The 18,686-nt window shown below is 33.9% G+C and overlaps 1 protein-coding gene across 5 annotated transcripts in view; it reads right to left on the bottom strand.

The window, feature by feature from the left end:
* Nucleotides 1-18,686, bottom strand: part of RPS6KA6 (ribosomal protein S6 kinase A6) — a 191,772-nt gene that overhangs the window by 112,980 nt on the left and 60,106 nt on the right. For all 5 annotated transcript variants that reach the window (XM_055563519.1, XM_055563522.1, XM_055563523.1 and 2 more), the window contains 4 exons: nt 12,601-12,717; nt 6,144-6,225; nt 5,316-5,396; nt 805-884 (listed from right to left, as the gene is read on the bottom strand). In XM_055563519.1, the coding sequence (XP_055419494.1) occupies nt 805-884; nt 5,316-5,396; nt 6,144-6,225; nt 12,601-12,717 (360 nt within the window). The remainder of the gene's footprint in view (nt 1-804; nt 885-5,315; nt 5,397-6,143; nt 6,226-12,600; nt 12,718-18,686) is intronic.

Here is an 18,686-nt window from a genome sequence, read left to right as displayed (position 1 = left end):
CATGAAAAAAAAAAAAGTCCATACATGAACGTTTCTAGTAGCTTTATTAGTATTACCCAAAAATTGAAAAAAATGTATATCCATCAACAAATTAATGAATAGACAAATCATTGTGTACCTATACAGTGGAACACCACTCAGCAATAAAAATGAACTACTGATGCACGCCACAACTTGAATGAATCTCAAAATAATTATGCTAAGTTAAATAAGCCAGACAAAAAAACAATACATACCATATGATTTCATTTATATGAAGTCCTAGAATATGCAAACCAATTAGTAACAGAAAGCAGATTCAGTAGTGGTGGGGCAGGAGGGAAGCATTACAAAAAAAACACAAGAAAATTGCTGGGGACAATGGATAAACTAATTATTTTGATTGTATTGATGGTTTTATAAGTTTACACAAATGTCAAAATTTATCAAAGCATGTACTTTAGTAAGTACAGTTTGTTGTATGTCAACTATACCTCACTAAAGCTGTTTTAAACATGAATAAATTAAAGCTTACTCTCAAAATTATTTTGGTAGCTCAAGTAGCCAAAGTCCTAGGCTTGCCCCTATCTACTTCATCCAATTATTTATACTGATCTTATTCCTAAGAGAAAAATGAGTAACGCATTAAAATGATTTAAATGACAGTCAGAAAATGCCATTAACTGGCACATTCATGAAATAGTATGTAACCAAAAAAAAAAAGAATATTTAAAATTTCCATAGCAAAAAGTACTTAGCAAAACAACAAACACAATGTCTTAGTTTTGTTTCAATAAAATATAGCAAAAATTTACAAATACTCACCTCTTTGGATAATCTTGTGAAGACATCTCCTCCCCTGAGAAAATCCAATATTAAATACAGCTTCCCTTCAGTCTGAAAGGCTAATTAGAAATTAAAGTGCAGATGTAACAATTTTTAAGGCTTACAAAGCTTAGTATGCTTTTTATTTAATATAGCTGTTTAGAATTTTATCACCGAACACTATACTGAAATTAACCATTTACTTACATGGTCCATTATTCAGTAACATTATTTTGAAATTAAAACTAGCATTGAAAAGCTATAAACCCCTTTCCAGAATATATCAGATGTTCTACATTGTAGCTCTACACAGAAACTTGTAAGATCATCATTTTTCCACATTTATGAAGCATCATAATCCACTGCAATTGCCTGATTTCTACCTCCCCATATACTGAAAATCTACTAATTCTGTCAAGCTCAACAAAAATGTCACCCCCTGTTTCTTCTATTAAGAGCCTTTCTTCTATTAAGGACTTCCTCCTTTTCACATTTCCCCACAGCGTCCTTATACTCTTCCCCATCAGAATTACTTGCTACTACTTTTGAGATCTCATTGTACTTTATTTATATCTTATGGTACCTTAAACTATTTTGATTTATAAAATTAATTGGTCTTATATGTCTGTGTTCCCTATAGATTACAAAATTTCTTAAGATCAGAGATTATATCTCCTCTAGAGCCTACTGATTTTAACAGAATATTTTGCATAAAACTGGTGTTTAGTGATTAATGATATCCCAGAGATTCAAGGAAGGAGATCTTTAGATACTACTACTACTTTCATTCCATTTGGGTAATGGGGAATGAAAGAATAATGGGTGAAAAATACCAGATTTTTGCTAGTAAAGTAAGTAATGCTCAAAATTCTCCAAACCAGGCTTCAACAATACATGAACCGTGAACTTCCAAATGTTCAAACTGGTTTTAGAAAAGGCAGAGCAATCAGAGATCAAATTGCCAACATCTGCTGGATCATCAAAAAAGCAAGAGAGTTCCAGAAAAACATCTGTTTCTGCTTTATTGACTATGCCAAAGCATTTGACTGTGTGGATCCCAATAAACTGTGGAACATTCTGAAAGAAATGGGAATACCAGACCACCTGACCTGCCTCTTGAGAAACCTGCATGCAGGTCAGGAAGCAACAGTTAGAACTAGACATGGAACAACAGACTGGTTCTAAATAGGAAAAGGAGTATGTCAAAGCTGTATATTGTCACCCTGCTTATTTAACTTATATGCAGAGTACATCATGAGAAACGCTGGGCTGGAAGACGCACAAGCTGGAATCAAGATCGCCGGGAGAAATATCAATAACCTCAGATATGCATATGACATCACCCTTATGGCAGAAAGTGAAGAGAAACTAAAAAGCCTCTTGATGAAAGTGAAAGAGGAGAGTGAAAAAGTTGGCTTAAAGCTCAACATTCAGAAAACAAAGATCATGGCATCTGATCCCATCACTTCATGGCAAATAGATGTGGAAACAGTGTCAGACTTTATTTTGGGGGGCTCTAAAATCACTGCAGATGGTGATTGCAGCCAGGAAATTAAAAGATGCTTACTCCTTGGAAGGAAAGTTATGACCAACCTAGACAACATATTAAAAAGCAGAGACATTACTTTGCCAACAAAGGTCCGTCTAGTCAAGGCTATGGTTTTTCCAGTGGTCATGTATGGATGTGAGAGTCAGACTGTGAAGAAAGCTGAGCACCGAAGAATTGATGCTTCTGAACTGTGGTGTTGGAAAAGACTCTTGAGAGTCCCTTGGACTACAAGGAGATCCAACCACTCCATCCTAAAGGAGATCAGTCCTAGGTGTTCATTGGAAAGACTGATGTTGAAGCTGAAACTCCAATACTTTGGCCACCTCATGCGAAGAGCTGACTCATTGGAGAAGACCCTGATGCTGGGAAAGATTGAGGCCAGGAGGAGAAGGGGACGACAGAGGATGAGATGGTTGGATGGCATCACCGACTCAATGGACATGGGTTTGGGTGGACTCTGGAAGTTGGTGATGGACAGGGAGACCTGGCATGCTGTGGTTCATTGGGTCACAAAGAGTCAGACATGACTGAGCGACTGAACTGAACTGAACTGAATAACTACTATAATGCATATTTGTCAAAATTACCTAAAAATAAAATCAATGCCTGCTATTCATCTAAATTTAAAAAACCAAGAGCAACATAGTAGACTGGATCAGTAATTTTTGCCTTTGAATTCCCCAGGGAAGTTAAATGCCATAATCTCATGCATACAATAAATTGTCAATGGAGCCATTATTAAAATTCAGAACTGCATGGGTTGCAAGAATTACTAGTTAAAATGACCATACTGCACAAAGCAATCTAAAGATGCAATGCAATCCCTACTGTAATACCAATGGCATTTTTCACAGAACTAGAACAAGTAATTTTAAAATTTGTATGGAAATATCAAAGACCCTGAATAGCCAAAACAATCATGAAAAAGAAGAACAAAGCTAGAGGCATCACATTCCCTGACTTCAGACCATGCTAAAAGGTACAGAAATCAAAACAGTATGTACTGACATAAATAGAGACATATAGATCAATGGAACAGAATAGAGAGCCCAGAAATAAATCCACACACCTGTGATCGATTAATCTGCAACAATGGTGACAAGAATATACAAAAGAGAAAAAGGGAGTCTCTTCTGTAAGTGGTGCTGGGAAAACTGGACAGTTGCATGTAAAAGAATGAAATTTTCTAACATCATATATAAAAATAAACTCAAAATGGATTAAAGACCTAAATGTAAGACCATAAACCATAAAACTTCTAGAAAAGAACATAGGTAGAACACTCTTGGACATGAATCAAATCAACGCTTTTTGGGATTTATCTCCTAAGGCAAAGGAAACAGAAGCAAAAATAAACAGATCAGACCTAATTAGAATAAAAAGCTCTAGCACAGCAAAGGAAACCATCAACAAATTGAAAAGACAGCCTACTAAATTTGAGAAAATATTTTCAAATGATATGACTAATAAGGAGCTAATATCCAAAATATATAAACAGACCATATATCTCATCACCAGGAAACAAACAACCCAATTTTAAAAATGGGCAGAAGACCTGAATAGACATTTTTCCAAAGAAGACATACAGAATGCCAACTAGCACATGAAAGGATGTTCAATATCGCTAATCATCAGAGTATCAAAACACCAATGAGATACCATCTCAATCCATCAAAAATGTATACCATGAAAAAGACTATAAATAACAAATGTTGGAAAGGGTGTGGACAAAATGAAACCCTTGTACACTGTCAGAAGTTATGTAAATTGGTGCAAGCACTGTGCAAAACAGTATGGAGGTTCCTCAAAAGAATAAAAATATAACTCAGCAATTCCACACTTGGGTATATATTTGAAGAAAATGAAAATATTGCCACAAAAAAATATATGCACCACAATGTTCATGGCAGAATTTTTTATAGTACACAATATATGGAAGCAACCTACATATCCATCAACAGGTAAATGTATTAAAGATGTGGAAAATATATATGTGTATATATACACACACACATACATACATCTACACACACATACACAATGGAGTATTACTCACTCATAAAAAATAATGAAATATTGTCATTTGCAACAACATGGATGGGCTTAGAGTGTATTAGGCCTAGTGAAATATGTCTTACAAAGACAAATATTGGATGATATCACTTACATTTGGAATCAAAAAATTTGAATTTAACAAAGAAGGAACAAACTTATGGAGAACAAACTAGTGATTACCAATGGGGAAAGGTAGGGGAAAGTGTCAAGATAGGGGTATGGGATTAACAGGTACAAAATACTATGTATAAAATAAATAAGCTACAAGAATATATAGTATAACACAGGGAATAAGAATAAATGGAATATAACCTCAAGGATTGTGAATCACTATATTGTACACCTGAAACATATAATACTGTAAATCAACTATACCTCAATTAAAAAAAAAAAAAAGAATTCTTGACTCCAAATTCATGTTCTTTCCATTGTACCTATTGCTTTTCACTAGTATTCCTCTCCCTCTAAATATAAGAAAAAATAACTCAAATAGACTAGTATACCATATGGTCCTCTTCAACAGGATGAGGAAATAAGACTAATATGATCATTATGAACATGTAAGAGGAACCCATTCAAACACAAGAATGTTTTGAATAAATTATCACAGTAGTTTATAGCCTAAGATCCCTAGAGGTACAGCCTAGTACAGTACAGAAATTCTACTAGACAAGAGTAGTCAAAAGACACTATCTTGTTACCTTAGACAAGTTAACCAACAAATACAGGAAAAACAACTAAAAGCTGGATATTAATTCTTATTTCAGATAAGTATGTTTTACACAGCTGAAAGTATTGAATCATTCCATATTTATTTCCTGTTCGAAGTATTTATCTTATGTTACATTATTGTCTGAAAGGAAATCTTAGTTCTCTAGTTCCATATTTTTTTTAAAAGATTACATACCATAGTGCAATTTGACAATAAATGGATGATTTACTTCCACCAGTATATCCCTCTCCATCTTTGTCCGAATTCTGTCTCGAACTAAAAATTAGAGAAGGTTAGAGTATATTGTTCTTGTATATAATTTTAGTAGAGAGCCCATCAATAATTCACCAAACACAAATATAGAAATTTAAAATATAACTTTGTAAGTGCCTGAATTTGAAGTCAATATTCCTAGGCAGTAATTACCATAGTATAAAAGCTAAAAAATTCAGTTTAGATCTAGAGATGGGTTAAGTGCCACAGTGTTATTTGGCGGATAAGCATTATATATTAGTGTTCAAATGAGTTCTCTGATTAAAACTGAGCACAGTGTTATTGTTATCACAGCCTGGAAGACAGTATATATAAGTGTATGCAGGTGGCTGTGCCTTCTCAATATGTAATACCAACAGATGGAACAGAAAAAATAAGAATCTTGAAGAAAAAGAATATAGTTTAATAAAACAAGTTCACTTTATATTAAATAAAATGTATCACTTTTTATCCCATTAATTCTTTTTTACCAGGATACACTCTCACTAAATTAAAGTATATGTCAATATCATTTTTTTAATATAAATTTATTTATTTTAATTGGAGGTTAATTACTTTACAATATTGTATTGGTTTTGCCATACATCAACATGAATCCACCACGGGTATACACGTGTTCCCCATCCTCAAACCTAGAAATAACAATTACTAATGTTAAAAGGAAACTAAATCTACTCATATAGGCAATACATAGCACATTTCTTAAAACAAGCTTTACATTTTATTTTAATAAGCTTTCTGATCTTCTACCTTTTAAAGAAGCTTTTTTTAACACCTTCATTGCATAGAGTTGTCCAGCATCGGGACCGGTCTTCTTTCTAACGAGAAATACCTAATAAGAGAATTAAAAGTGAAATTCACATCCCAAGCCATTCCTGCTATACATATATATTAGCATATACAAATAGCCTTACATATTCTCTAATTGTATAAAGATATACCTTTCCCTATAAATTATACTTAGTTTACACTTTCTCACTTTCATTCACTTAATCACATGCTCATACATCCCAATGTGGAAAAGAAAATGTAAAAGAACATTTGAGAAGTTTGTGATATAAGAGATAAATAATATAATGAAAGACAATTTGAGCTAAGGGAACTCCTTATAAGACACAAGCTCCTTTTTGTTTTCTTAATATGGAACAAATAAATCTAATTACTGTTAATTTGACACCTTCATTTCTAGTTTCCTATTGGTCCATTTTATAAGTTACCAGGTATTTTATTTTCTAATAGGGCTTCCCTGGTGACTCAGACAGTAAAGAATCTGCCTGTGATGCAGGAGACCCAGGTCCACACCTGGGTCATGAAGATGAGGAGGAAAATGCAACCCACTTCAGTATTCTTGCCTGGAGAATTCCATGGACAGAGGAGCCTGGAGGGCTACAGTCCATGGGGTCACAAAGAGTCAGACAAGAATGAGTGACTAAAATTTTCAATTTATTTTCTAATAAGATATCAGAGGCAATTCTTAACTATCTTCTAAGTGAAAGAATCATAATGGTGAATATTTCAATAAAAAAGTGAAAGTTTCTGATTAAGCTTAAAGTAATAATTTCTTATATTTTCAAACCAAGAAATGATTCATTATAAGGTAAGTTTTAGAAAGCCTCAGTTATGAAGATAAATATGAGTATATTATAGTTTCATAACAGGTATTTACTATTAAAGGGTTGTTTCCAGTTTTAAATTGGTGTTCACTGCCTCAACCTGCTATCCTCAACTCTAACAAGCTCTATTCAAATGCTGATAAATTTAAAATGAGATTAAATTAACTAATTTGTATACATAAAACTGCAGATTGGAGAGCTTCTAAGTAATTTTTGTCTTTTTCCTATGGTAGAGCTTAAAATTCTTTATTCAAAATATTCTATGTGATAATTATATATCAGCCAACTGGGCAAGTGGGGGGGTTCATTTAATCATTACTTCATTTAATCATTACTTAATCTCTCCTTCTCCTATTCTTGTATCAGACCTAAACTCAAGGACCATTTCAGTTTTATCGATTTTCACACTATCTATTGTAGTGCTTCTCATACTTTGTATTTAGACCAACCAGTCTTTTTTCCCCCTTTCCTCCAAATCCACTGCATACCATTACTTCCTATTTCACCAGTGAAAAACCATGGACTTATATGTATTTGTATAGCTGATTTCAGTCTATATCAGTTTCTAAAAAGCAGATTAAATTAACTGCCATAATATACACACAAAAGCTTCAAAGTAAATGGCATTAACCCTAAATACCAGACTTAGTTTTCATTCAATTTTAATGACATGGACAAATAAATGTTGATAAACAGTTTCCTTTTTTCTAATCAATATCAGGTGATCAAGATATTGACAACAAAGGAGTCAAGTCATTTCATGAGTGATGACTCCATTCTTCCTCAGTTTCTTCCAAGAAAGCATTTCTCAATTATTTTTGGTCTCAAGAATTCTTTTACAAACTTAAAAATTACTGATCACTCCAAAGTACTTTTGTTTTTGTGGGTTATAACTACTGATATTTACTGTATTAGAAATCACAGCAAAAAATTAACTATGTATTTATTGATTAAAAATAATAAACTTATTACATGTGAATATAAATATTTTTTATAAAAATGACTATTTTTTCCAAAACAAACCAAAAAAAAGAAATCACTGAGAAGACTGACACTGATTTACATTTCTACAAGTCCCTAATATCTGGCTTAACAGAAAATAGTTGGATTCTTTTATCTGCTTCTTCATTCAATCTGTTGCAATTAAACTGCTTTGCTTAAATTATAAGAAGAAAATCAGGCTTCACACAGTTACATATCTGGAAAAGGGAGAAGTATTTTAATAGCCTTTTCATATAATTGTGGTTATTCTTCTTTGATATGACACAAGAATTTGACAAGTAGAAGTTTCTTAAAGATTAGTTGCAGTGAAAAATCTGAAACCACATCAATTAACTGTCCATATTCTTTTACATAATAACCCACTGGTCTATGGGACATGTTGAATGGATTTTGCACTGATGGCTGATTTGATAACATCATGTGTTTGTCAACTAAAAAGCACTGGTTCACTGAGTTATGCAGATCTTCCAAATGTTGACAGTAGCAATCTCATCAGGAAAGTCTTTTGAGTACTGAGAACATGTTGAGCACAGTGGAAAATAAAAATTGGCCAAAATTCTAATTTTTTGCTTTGAAGCTCAAATTTTATCATTGGCTAAAATACTAAGTTGTTTTCCATGAAGTAACAGGTTCACTTATTCATTTTTGAGGAAAACATCTACCAAATGCCCAAATTTAAGTAATTATAGTTTGTCAATCATTCTTTCATGGAAAAATGACATTTCATGAAATAAGTGTCTAGTGTAGCTCACAATTCAAAAAACTTCACAAGTATTCTGTCTTGAGACAATCATATTTTTTGGTGTGCAGCTAAAGTACTTTGGGTACTTCTCATTTCATCCCACAATATTAAAAAGAAGCATACTCAAGGATTGATATTTGAGAAATCTAATAACTGTTAACACCTCATCAAGAACATTCTTAAGTAAAACTTGTATTTTTCTAACTATGTGTGGCAGTGAAGGTCATAATGATTACTGATAGCTTAAAATCACTTCCTGGATTGTGCCAAAGTGCCAAAAAATTTACAAATAATATCTTAGCATTATTATAACAGTCTTGTTCTTAAGGACTCCATGAAAGTGTCTTGTGGATGTCCAAGGGTAGTAAGATCACACTTCGAGAACTACTATTCTAGAACACAGCCTTTAGTGGGGCTGAAAAGAATGGAATACAGAGGGTAAAAAGAGGCAATTAAGGAAGGAAGAAAACAGTAGTCCAGGTTTTCTGAAAAGACACACAAAGCGGCCACTGTTCCCCTATCTCTTAAAACACTCACAAATATCTCAATATGGCATCTAATAGAAGCCATCATTCACAGTCTAGGGAAGTAATTGTTTATTTTTTCATTACCTGATTTGTTCTTCTCAGGTCTAATGGATGAACTTTCTCAGCATAAGAAAACATCATCTCATTCTACTCTCTTCCCATGATCAACTACAGAAGCTGCATGATTTCAAATTACTGTTATCCAAAAACGTATCTCTCCTGAACCAATACAATATTTTAAAGTAAAATAAATAATTAATTAATTAAAAAAATAAATAAGAGAGGTTTCTTTACAACCACCCTAATCCAATTCTCAGAAATTGTTCAAAAGAGAAATGAATGAGTGAATTACTCCAACATACTTTCTCTCTGTCATATGGACTTCATTAAGAAGTATTTGCTGGCTGAAGTGAAGTGAAAAACTGCACAGTTTTAACACTAATTGGAAATAAAGAACCAACTGCAAGAAATTTTAAGTTGTAAACACATATACTTAATCAATTACTTACAAGGGTTTGATATTTTCAAAAATTCATTTTTAAGTCCTATAGTTAAAGGTTTTACTATCACAAAAGCAAAAACAAAGGAATGTTAAAATGTATGTTTTATGTAAATATGACTTGACATGTGAAATATATGAAAGGCTAGTCTAATAATGCCAAAGATGTTTTCATGTGTTTTATTTTACTGTGTTTTAAAATAAATAAGTTATTTAGTATACTTTATTTCAATTCACACATTACTTAGTGTGTTTATTACAGAATCTTATATGCATCTTTTGGTGGCTCAGTGGTAAAGAATCTGCCTGCCAAAGCAGGAGACAGAGGTTTGATCCTGAGGTTGGGAAGATCCCCTGAAGGGGAAAATGACTACTCACACTAGTATTCTTGCCTGGGAAATCCCATGGACACAGGAGCCTAGTGGGCTATAGTCCATGGGGTCACAAAAGAATCAGGCACAACTTAGCAACTAAACAACAACAACATAAGTTGATTGGTATACTTCATTTCAATCCACACATTACTTGATGTGCTTACTACAGAATTTTATATGCATCTTTTATGATAATACATGCATCTTTAAAATACAATTTTACAACTGATTTTCATAGTATTTTTCCTGATTGAATAGATTGTATAGATATTTAATGTCACAAAGGTTTATATATGCTAAAATATATTTATTGCATTTTAACAATGGAACTTTCATAGGAAATCTTATAAATAAGACTACAGCTCAAATTTTCTTGGAATTGCTCCTACACTTATCTGATTCACAGCCTTGGCCAAATTCCTGACTAGGTTTGGCATATAACAAGTCCCAACCACACAATGCCTACGCAAATGATGTAATACTGACAAGCAAGTGTTTTCACATCCTAAGAAGGAAAAAATAAGCCACTTCCTTAATATTTCTTTGGTTGATGACCTGCACAAGGGTCACTATTCTGTATTTTAGTATTAGGAATTTTTTAAAAGGGCTTCCATGATATCCTTGTTAAATCAAAGTTCCTGCACAAAGCTGAACGTTCCCTGAATTTTTTAAGGACCACATTGACAACTTGTCAGCATGTTTCTATATTCAGTGTGAAGATGTTATTGAAGAGATTTCATTATGTTATACTGTATTTTCTTTATGAAGCTCCATAAGAAAAATTTCTCTGGTCTGTTTGATATATTTCTTAAAGATTCTGTCAATAATCATACAATTAAATGTATCAGCCTCTTTATAATGAGGCCAAAAAATTTGAGGCCATTATACCATGCATTTGTGAACAAGAGAGTTTATTCCTGGCTTCAACTCATCTTTCCTGTTCTAATTTTTCTGCTTCCATCATCATCCCCACTTATTTTTATTTTCTTTAGTATTCATTTATGAAAGCCTTAAATCCTTTCTGGAACAAAGCTGGATATAAATAAATACACATATGGATAAGTGTGTGTGTATCAAATAACAAGACAGATACTTTTAATGGCTTGAAATGTTTGCCTGGTAAGATTTTATTTAAGTTAATATGCAAGCATTTATATATTGGGGATATAAAAGAAATTCATCTCTGTTCTTCTAAAATTAACATCATAGAAATAGTATGCAAATATTTTTTAAAAATACTGTACTTTTAGTAACTTTAAAAAATAAAGGTATTCAGGATGCACATGCCTCCTCTACAGGTCAGTTCTATAAATACACTCCCCCCACCACACACACAGATACACACATCTATTAAAAGCTCCTTCTAGTTTTACTCTCCCCCAGCATAACTAGTCAAGTCCTATCTCCTTGTCATCATATACCTCTTGTACCAATTCACTACCAAACAATAATCCACCTCAGTTTGTCCATTTTGTATCCTGAAAAATGTTTCTCTATATTTTACATGTTGTATTTTATATTGCACAGATATCAGATTACTTGACAATTAACGTCTACTTTATATTCATCAATGTTACTTTAAAAGTGGTATACACAAACCCGGTGTTCAATAATTGTCTTTCTTTTAAAATATTTCAGAGCATAATAAATAAGCAATGCTCAACTGCCTTACTTTCCTCTTTGAAACTAAATCTCAGCCACCCTAAAATTAGAAATTAGTAGTTTTCTCACTATCTTCCTTCCCTTAAACTGCTGTTGTTGCTGTTTCCTACATGCTGTTACTTAATACCTATATGTAATATTTTTCGTATCTTAGATGCTAGGTATACAAAACTCAGGAACCAGATCTACAAACTTCTTTCCTAATAATCATGTATCAGTAAGCACTGAATAACCAATTTTAATAATGAGTGTCAGAGTTTATCCTCCTTAATTTTGCTTTTTCCCTTGAAATTAAAGCCCTTTGAAGGTAGGAGTTTTATATAATCCCTATATTACCCAGTACTTACCATAGCTGTACATTCACACATTTTTTATAACAGATGATAAATTAACAATTCATGCATTCATACATGAATTGATACATGCATTCTGACTTCTGTGATAGAGCTAAGGAAAAAATCACCAAGAGAAAGCTGAGATCATGACAGCATGTGAACAGAGAAAGAAGACCTGTTTTACAAAACTCAAACTTTCTTGATTTAGGCAGCAAATAAATAGCATGTTATATATTGTCCTTGAGAAATCAATTATCCCAGGGGATTAGAAAACATTACAGAGAAATATAAAGAAATGGGATTTAAAAAACGACAGAAAAGGAGTGAAATTAGACCTTCCTTTGGATGTATCATAATTTAGAAATGGCAAATTTACCAGATTTCTACCTATGAGTTCAATTTTTTGCTAAATTTTTAAAAGAAAAACAAATGAGGGAAAAAAGCATTCATTACCTTTCCAAAGGATCCCTGACCAAGAACTTTGAGCAACTCAAATTGCGCAGGATCTGCTTTCTCATATCCTTCCTTAACATGATGAGTAATAGGGATTTCTTTAACAACTCCTTCATCCTGTAAAAAGAAATCCAAGCAATACTCAAATATAGTTACAGCATCTTATGATTAGCTCCATTTAGAACCAGAAATCACAACAGAAATAATTTAATGTCTAACTCCTTCAATCTAGCACAGAGTTTAATGGGCTACTGCTGCTGCTGCTGCTGCTAAGTCGTTTCAGTCGTGTCTGACTCTGTGAGACCCCAGAGACGGCAGCCCACCAGGCTCCCCCGTCCCAGGGATTCTCCAGGCAAGAACACTGGAGTGGGTTGCCATTTCCTTCTCCAATGCATGAAAGTGAAAAGGGAAAGTGAAGTCGCTCAGTTGTGTCCGACTCCTAGCGACCCCATGGACTGCAGCCTACCAGGCTCCTCCATCCATAGGATTTTCCAGGCAAGAGTACTGGAGTGGGCTGTCATTGCCTACTAGCATCCCCATTTCCTGGGTTTTGTAACACACAGATAACACCACAACCTCTATAATTTCATGTAAACAGAAGCATACAAAATCTGTGCTTCAGCTTCTGTTCCAACCAAGTAGAGATAGAAAAAAAAAAAGCAACAACTGAAAGAGTCGCCTTTTAAGACCTTCACTAGTACATGCAGAGAAAGTAAAAAAAACCTTGTAAATTGTGACATGACAAAAACTGTGAACCTCAAGAATTCTTTCATTATAATATTTTAAATAGTCAGCAATATACAAATATTTAAATGTCCAGCTATTCATATCATTGGAAAAGAAACTGGCGTGGATAAACAAAATCTGCAAAGCCCAAACATGTTTCCAGGCCATACGCCTACTTTTATTGAAATTTTACATACACTGATAAATTATATGCCAAATTTCCTACCAACTGGGTCAGGCAGAAGGCAAGGCACCCTGGAACTGTTTCTACCCCTTGATATAGGACTCTATATATCAAGACTACACTCAGGTGAACCGTAATTCTAGCCCCCAGCACAGTAGTAAGAATTAAAAAAAAAAACAAATTTTCAGATGTATTACGTATCACAAAATAACAAGAGCTGGGATATATTATCCGAACTTCTGACTGTATAGGGGAGAAAACTGAGACCCACAGAGTTTAAGTTCACATGACTAGTTAGTTAATCATGATGTCTAGAAGTCGTGGTAGCTTTCCATTATATTGTATTAATTCGGGTCTGGATGGCAAAAATGTTCTCAATCAATTCACCTTTTAATTAACTCATTAACCAATGGTGACTGTGGCCAAAGTGGACAAGAGTATGGTCCCAAGTAAGTTAGGCTTCATGGTAGCTAAAATAACTACCATGTTATATAATCCAACAGAGTAATTTTAGCTTTAGGTATTAGGACTCATTAATCAGTCAGAAATGAAGTATCAGTTCTGAAAAATATGCTCCTGGATGTTCCTTTTTTTAAATATTTACTTTTGATTGATGATTGCTTTACAATATTGGTTTGGCTTCTGTCATACATCACCATGAATTAATCATAGGTATACATATGTCCCCTCCCTCTTGAATCTCCCTCCCACTTCCCGCCCATTACCATCCCTTTAGGTTATTACAGAGACCCAGTTTGAGTCCCCTGAGTCATACTCCAAATTCCCATTGTTTATCTATTTACATATGTTAGTGTATATGCATCCATGCTACTCTCCCCACTCACCTCACCCTCTCCCTCTTCTCCCCGACCCTTGTCCATAAGTCTGTTCTCTAGGTCTGGATCTCCATTGCTGCTCTATAAACAGATACGTCAGTACCATCTTTCTAAATTCCATATATATGTGTTAATACATGGTATTTGCTTTTCTCTTTCTGACTTACTTCACTCTGTATAATAGGCTCTAGGTCCATCTACCTCATTAGAACTGACTCAAATGCATTCCGTTCATGGCTGAGTAGTATTCCATTGTATATATGTACCACAGCTTCTCTATCCATTCCTCTGTTGATGGACTTCTAGGTTCCTTCCATGCCCTGGCTATTGTAAATACTACTGCAATGAACACTGGGGTACATGTATCTTTTTCACTTTTGATTTCTTCAGGGTACATGACTAGAAGTGGTATTGCTAGGTCATATGATGGTTTTATTCCTAGTTTTTAAGGAATCTCCACACTGTCTTCCATAGTTGCTATATCAATTTACATTCTCACCAGCAGTATAGGAGGGTTCCCTTTTCCCCACATCCTCTCCAATACTTGCTGTTTGTGGATTTTTTTATTATGGCCATTCTGTGTGGTGTGAGGTGATATCTCATTGTAGTTTTGATTTGCATTTCTCTAATGAGTGATGTTGAGCATCTCTTCATGTATTTATTGGCCATTTGTATGTCTTCTTTGAAGAAATGTCTAGTTAGGTCTTTTGCCCACTTTGATTGGGTTGTTTGTTTTTCTGGTATTTACAATTGCAACTAAAAGAATAAAATATCTAGGAATAAACCTATCCAAGGAGACAAAAGAACTATATACAGAAAACTATAAGACACTGAGGAAAGAAATCAAAGATGATATAAACAGATGGAGGGATATTCCACGCTCCTAGGTTGGAAGAATCAATATTGTGGAAATGACTATACCACCAAAAGCAATCTACAGATTAAATGCAATCTCTATCATATTACCAATGTCATTTTTCACAGAACTAGAACAAAAAATTTCACATTCATATGGAATCACAAAAAACCCCAAATAGCCAAAGCAATCTTGAGAAAGAAGAATGGAACTGGAAGAATAAACTTATCTGATTTCACACTATACCACAAAGCTTCAGTCATAAAGACAATATGGTACTGGCACAAAACCAGAAGTACAGACCAATGGAACATGATAGAAAGCCCAGAGATCACCTCACGCACATACGGGCACCTTATCTTTGACAAAGGAGGCAAGAATATACAATGGGAAAAAGACAGTTTCTTCAATAAGTGGTGCTGGAGGACCTGGACAACTATGTGCAAAAAAATGAAATTAGAATACTTCCTAATACCATACACAAATATTAACTCAAAATGGATTAAAGCCCTAAATGTAAGACCAGAAACTACAAAACTCTTATAAGAAAATATAGGCAGAACACAGTATGACATAAATCATAGCAACATCCCTTATGACCCACCTCCTAGAATAATGGAAACAAAAAGAAAAACAAATAAGTGAGATCTAATTAAACTTAAAAGCTTTTGCATAGCAAAGCAAACTAAACAAAGTGAAAAAACAACCCTCAAAATGGGAGAATAGCAAAAGAAACAACTGACAAAGGATTAATTTCCAAGATATACAAGCAGCTTGTCCCTGGATGTTTCTTATACATCAAAAGAGTATTTCACTAGACACTTTTAAGTAGCTATGAGAGTGAGTTTCCTCTTTGAAAAGGGGTCTTTTCTTTAAAAATGTTAAGGACTTTTTTTAATGCAAATACCTATGTTTTGTAACTGACATTTTGTAATTACATTAAAGTATGGCATATATTTATGTATCTTTGCATATATGTATACCAAAAGCAACATCAAATTGCATACTCATTAATACTACAATTAGCTGATTTTATACCACATATTATGAATGCAGTAAAAGTCTTCAAAGTATGGACTGTAACATAAACATAATTTATTGGGAGTTTTCTCCAGTGGAAAGAACACTGGTGGAAAAGTCACAGACTAAGTTTTGCTTCTAGCTCTGTCATTCATAAGCTAAGCACCCTTGGCCAAATCACAAACCACTCTACCTCAGTGTTCCCACATAACAAAAATTACATTAGATTGTTCTTTAAGGTCCTCTCCAAGTCTGTGATATTATATTGAACACAGTACAGTATTTTTATGTTTAATAAGGCACTTCAGTTTCTGCCACGTTTACAATCATCATTAAAACCTGGGTCATAACATCATTTTTAAAAAATGTTCAGAGCTAAAAAACAGCTATACTCTATCTTACTTAGTTTCACCAAAACTAAGCAAGTCTTTGAATGGAAATATCTGTCTAATGCCTCTTCTAATTAAAATCCATATATCTCTACCATTTAAAAATGCAATATGTCCTTCGATTTTTAGCAGTATTACACAATAAAATTTCTGACATGAAAATGCTCTAGATTAGCAAAGACTTTTCCCAATAGACAGCCACCATATAACTAACAGCTTATTACCTTGTCTTTCCCACTAGACAGTGAGCTTCCTGTATCCGGTAATATCACATTCAACTCTGCATTCTTAATGCTTAGCACAATAATTGTTTGACCTTATGGGAGTGGACAGTCCAAAACAATCCAACCAATTTCATAAAATGGGAATGGAAAAAAACTTACTTTTAAGAAGAAAGATTTTAACTTTGTAAAGGTAAAATCAGTAAGAATCTTCAAAATTATCTTTAATTACCTTTTAAAAAACAGAAAAATATGTATGACGAATTTATTTTTTAAAATACATTAAGGAAATGGGGAAACAGCAGATTCATTCAGAATAATGGAATTATGTCAAATTTGAATAGAACTGACTTTGTGATAACAATATATCTAAATTTAATAATATAAACATTTTTTCCTTAGAGTGTGAGGAATATAAATAATTTTCCATATTATTCATGAGTAGTATTTTTTTTTTTTTGGCCAGGTCATGTGGCATGTGGGATCTTAGTTCCTCAACCAGGCATTGAACTCATGTCCCCTGCACTGGAAGCATGGAGTCTTAACCACTGGACCATCAGGGAATTTCCCATGATTCATATTTTTATTATACTGTGCTATACTCAACATAAATAAAGGGCATAATGACCCCAGAATCTGCACTATTACTCAGCCATTAAAAAGAATACATTTGAATCAGTTCTAATGAGGTGGATGAAACTGGAGCCGATTATACAGAGTGAAGTAAGCCAGAAAGAAAAACACCAATACAGTATACTAACGCATATATATGGAATTTAGAAAGATGGTAACAATAACCCTGTGTACAAGACAGCAAAAGAGACACTGATGTATAGAACAGTCTTATGGACTCTGTGGGAGAGGGAGAGGGTGGGAAGATTTGGGAGAATGGCATTGAAACATGTAAAATATCATGTATGAAACGAGTTGCCAGTCCAGGTTTGATGCACGATACTGGATGCTTGGGGCTGGTGCACTGGGACGACCCAGAGGGATGGAATGGGGAGGGAGGAGGGAGGAGGGTTCAGGATGGGGAACCCATGTATATCTGTGGTGGATTCATTTTGATATTTGGCAAAACTAATACAATTATGTAAAGTTTAAAAATAAAATAAAATTAAAAAAAATAAAAATTGCTGATATTAACTTATTGACTGGCCATCTGCCTTGTATAGATATATGTTCCCAGACAAATAGCTATAAGTATTACATTACTAAATTATGGCTAGTTTGCCTTTTAGACAGTAATTTACAAATGTTTTAGTTTTTTAAAAAATTACTTTTAGAGTATTTATTCAATACACAAGTGTGGGTCACACCCTAAGAGATTATGGTTCATTAGCACTAAAACGGGAATTCAGGCATATGTATTTTTTAAGGCACTCCCCTGGAGGATGAAATGGCCACCACTCCAGTATTCTTCCCTGGGGAATCCAATGGACAGAGGAGTTCAGCAGGGGTTGCAAAGAGTTGGACACGACTGAGCAACTGAGCACCAAGATATATATAGTTAGATAACATGTGCACACAAATACACACACACACAATTGGCTAATTACTACAAAATTATTTTAGTATCTGTATGCAACAAGCTCTTTGGCTTTGTCAAATTATCTGGTACCCTTCCGTGTCATCACTTCCAATTCTGGTCTTTCTTATTTCATCTGCTCCCTGCCCTATTATTGTCTATTACCCAACACTTCTCAGCTTCCCCAAGGTTACATTTATTAATGCTCACTATTTAAATGTTCTCCCCCCTGCCATCTTCAACCCTCCTTCCTTCCTCCACCTCACTTTCTTCTGGTTCTATACCATTCTGAAAGCTTGAGAGTGGCAGCAATTTAACACAAAATA

The sequence above is a fragment of the Bubalus kerabau genome, chromosome X (assembly GCF_029407905.1).
Source record: "Bubalus kerabau isolate K-KA32 ecotype Philippines breed swamp buffalo chromosome X, PCC_UOA_SB_1v2, whole genome shotgun sequence".
Classification (NCBI taxonomy): Eukaryota; Metazoa; Chordata; class Mammalia; order Artiodactyla; family Bovidae; genus Bubalus; species Bubalus kerabau.
Note: the sequence above shows the minus strand (reverse complement) of the source record. Positions and strands in the feature narration are given on the sequence as shown.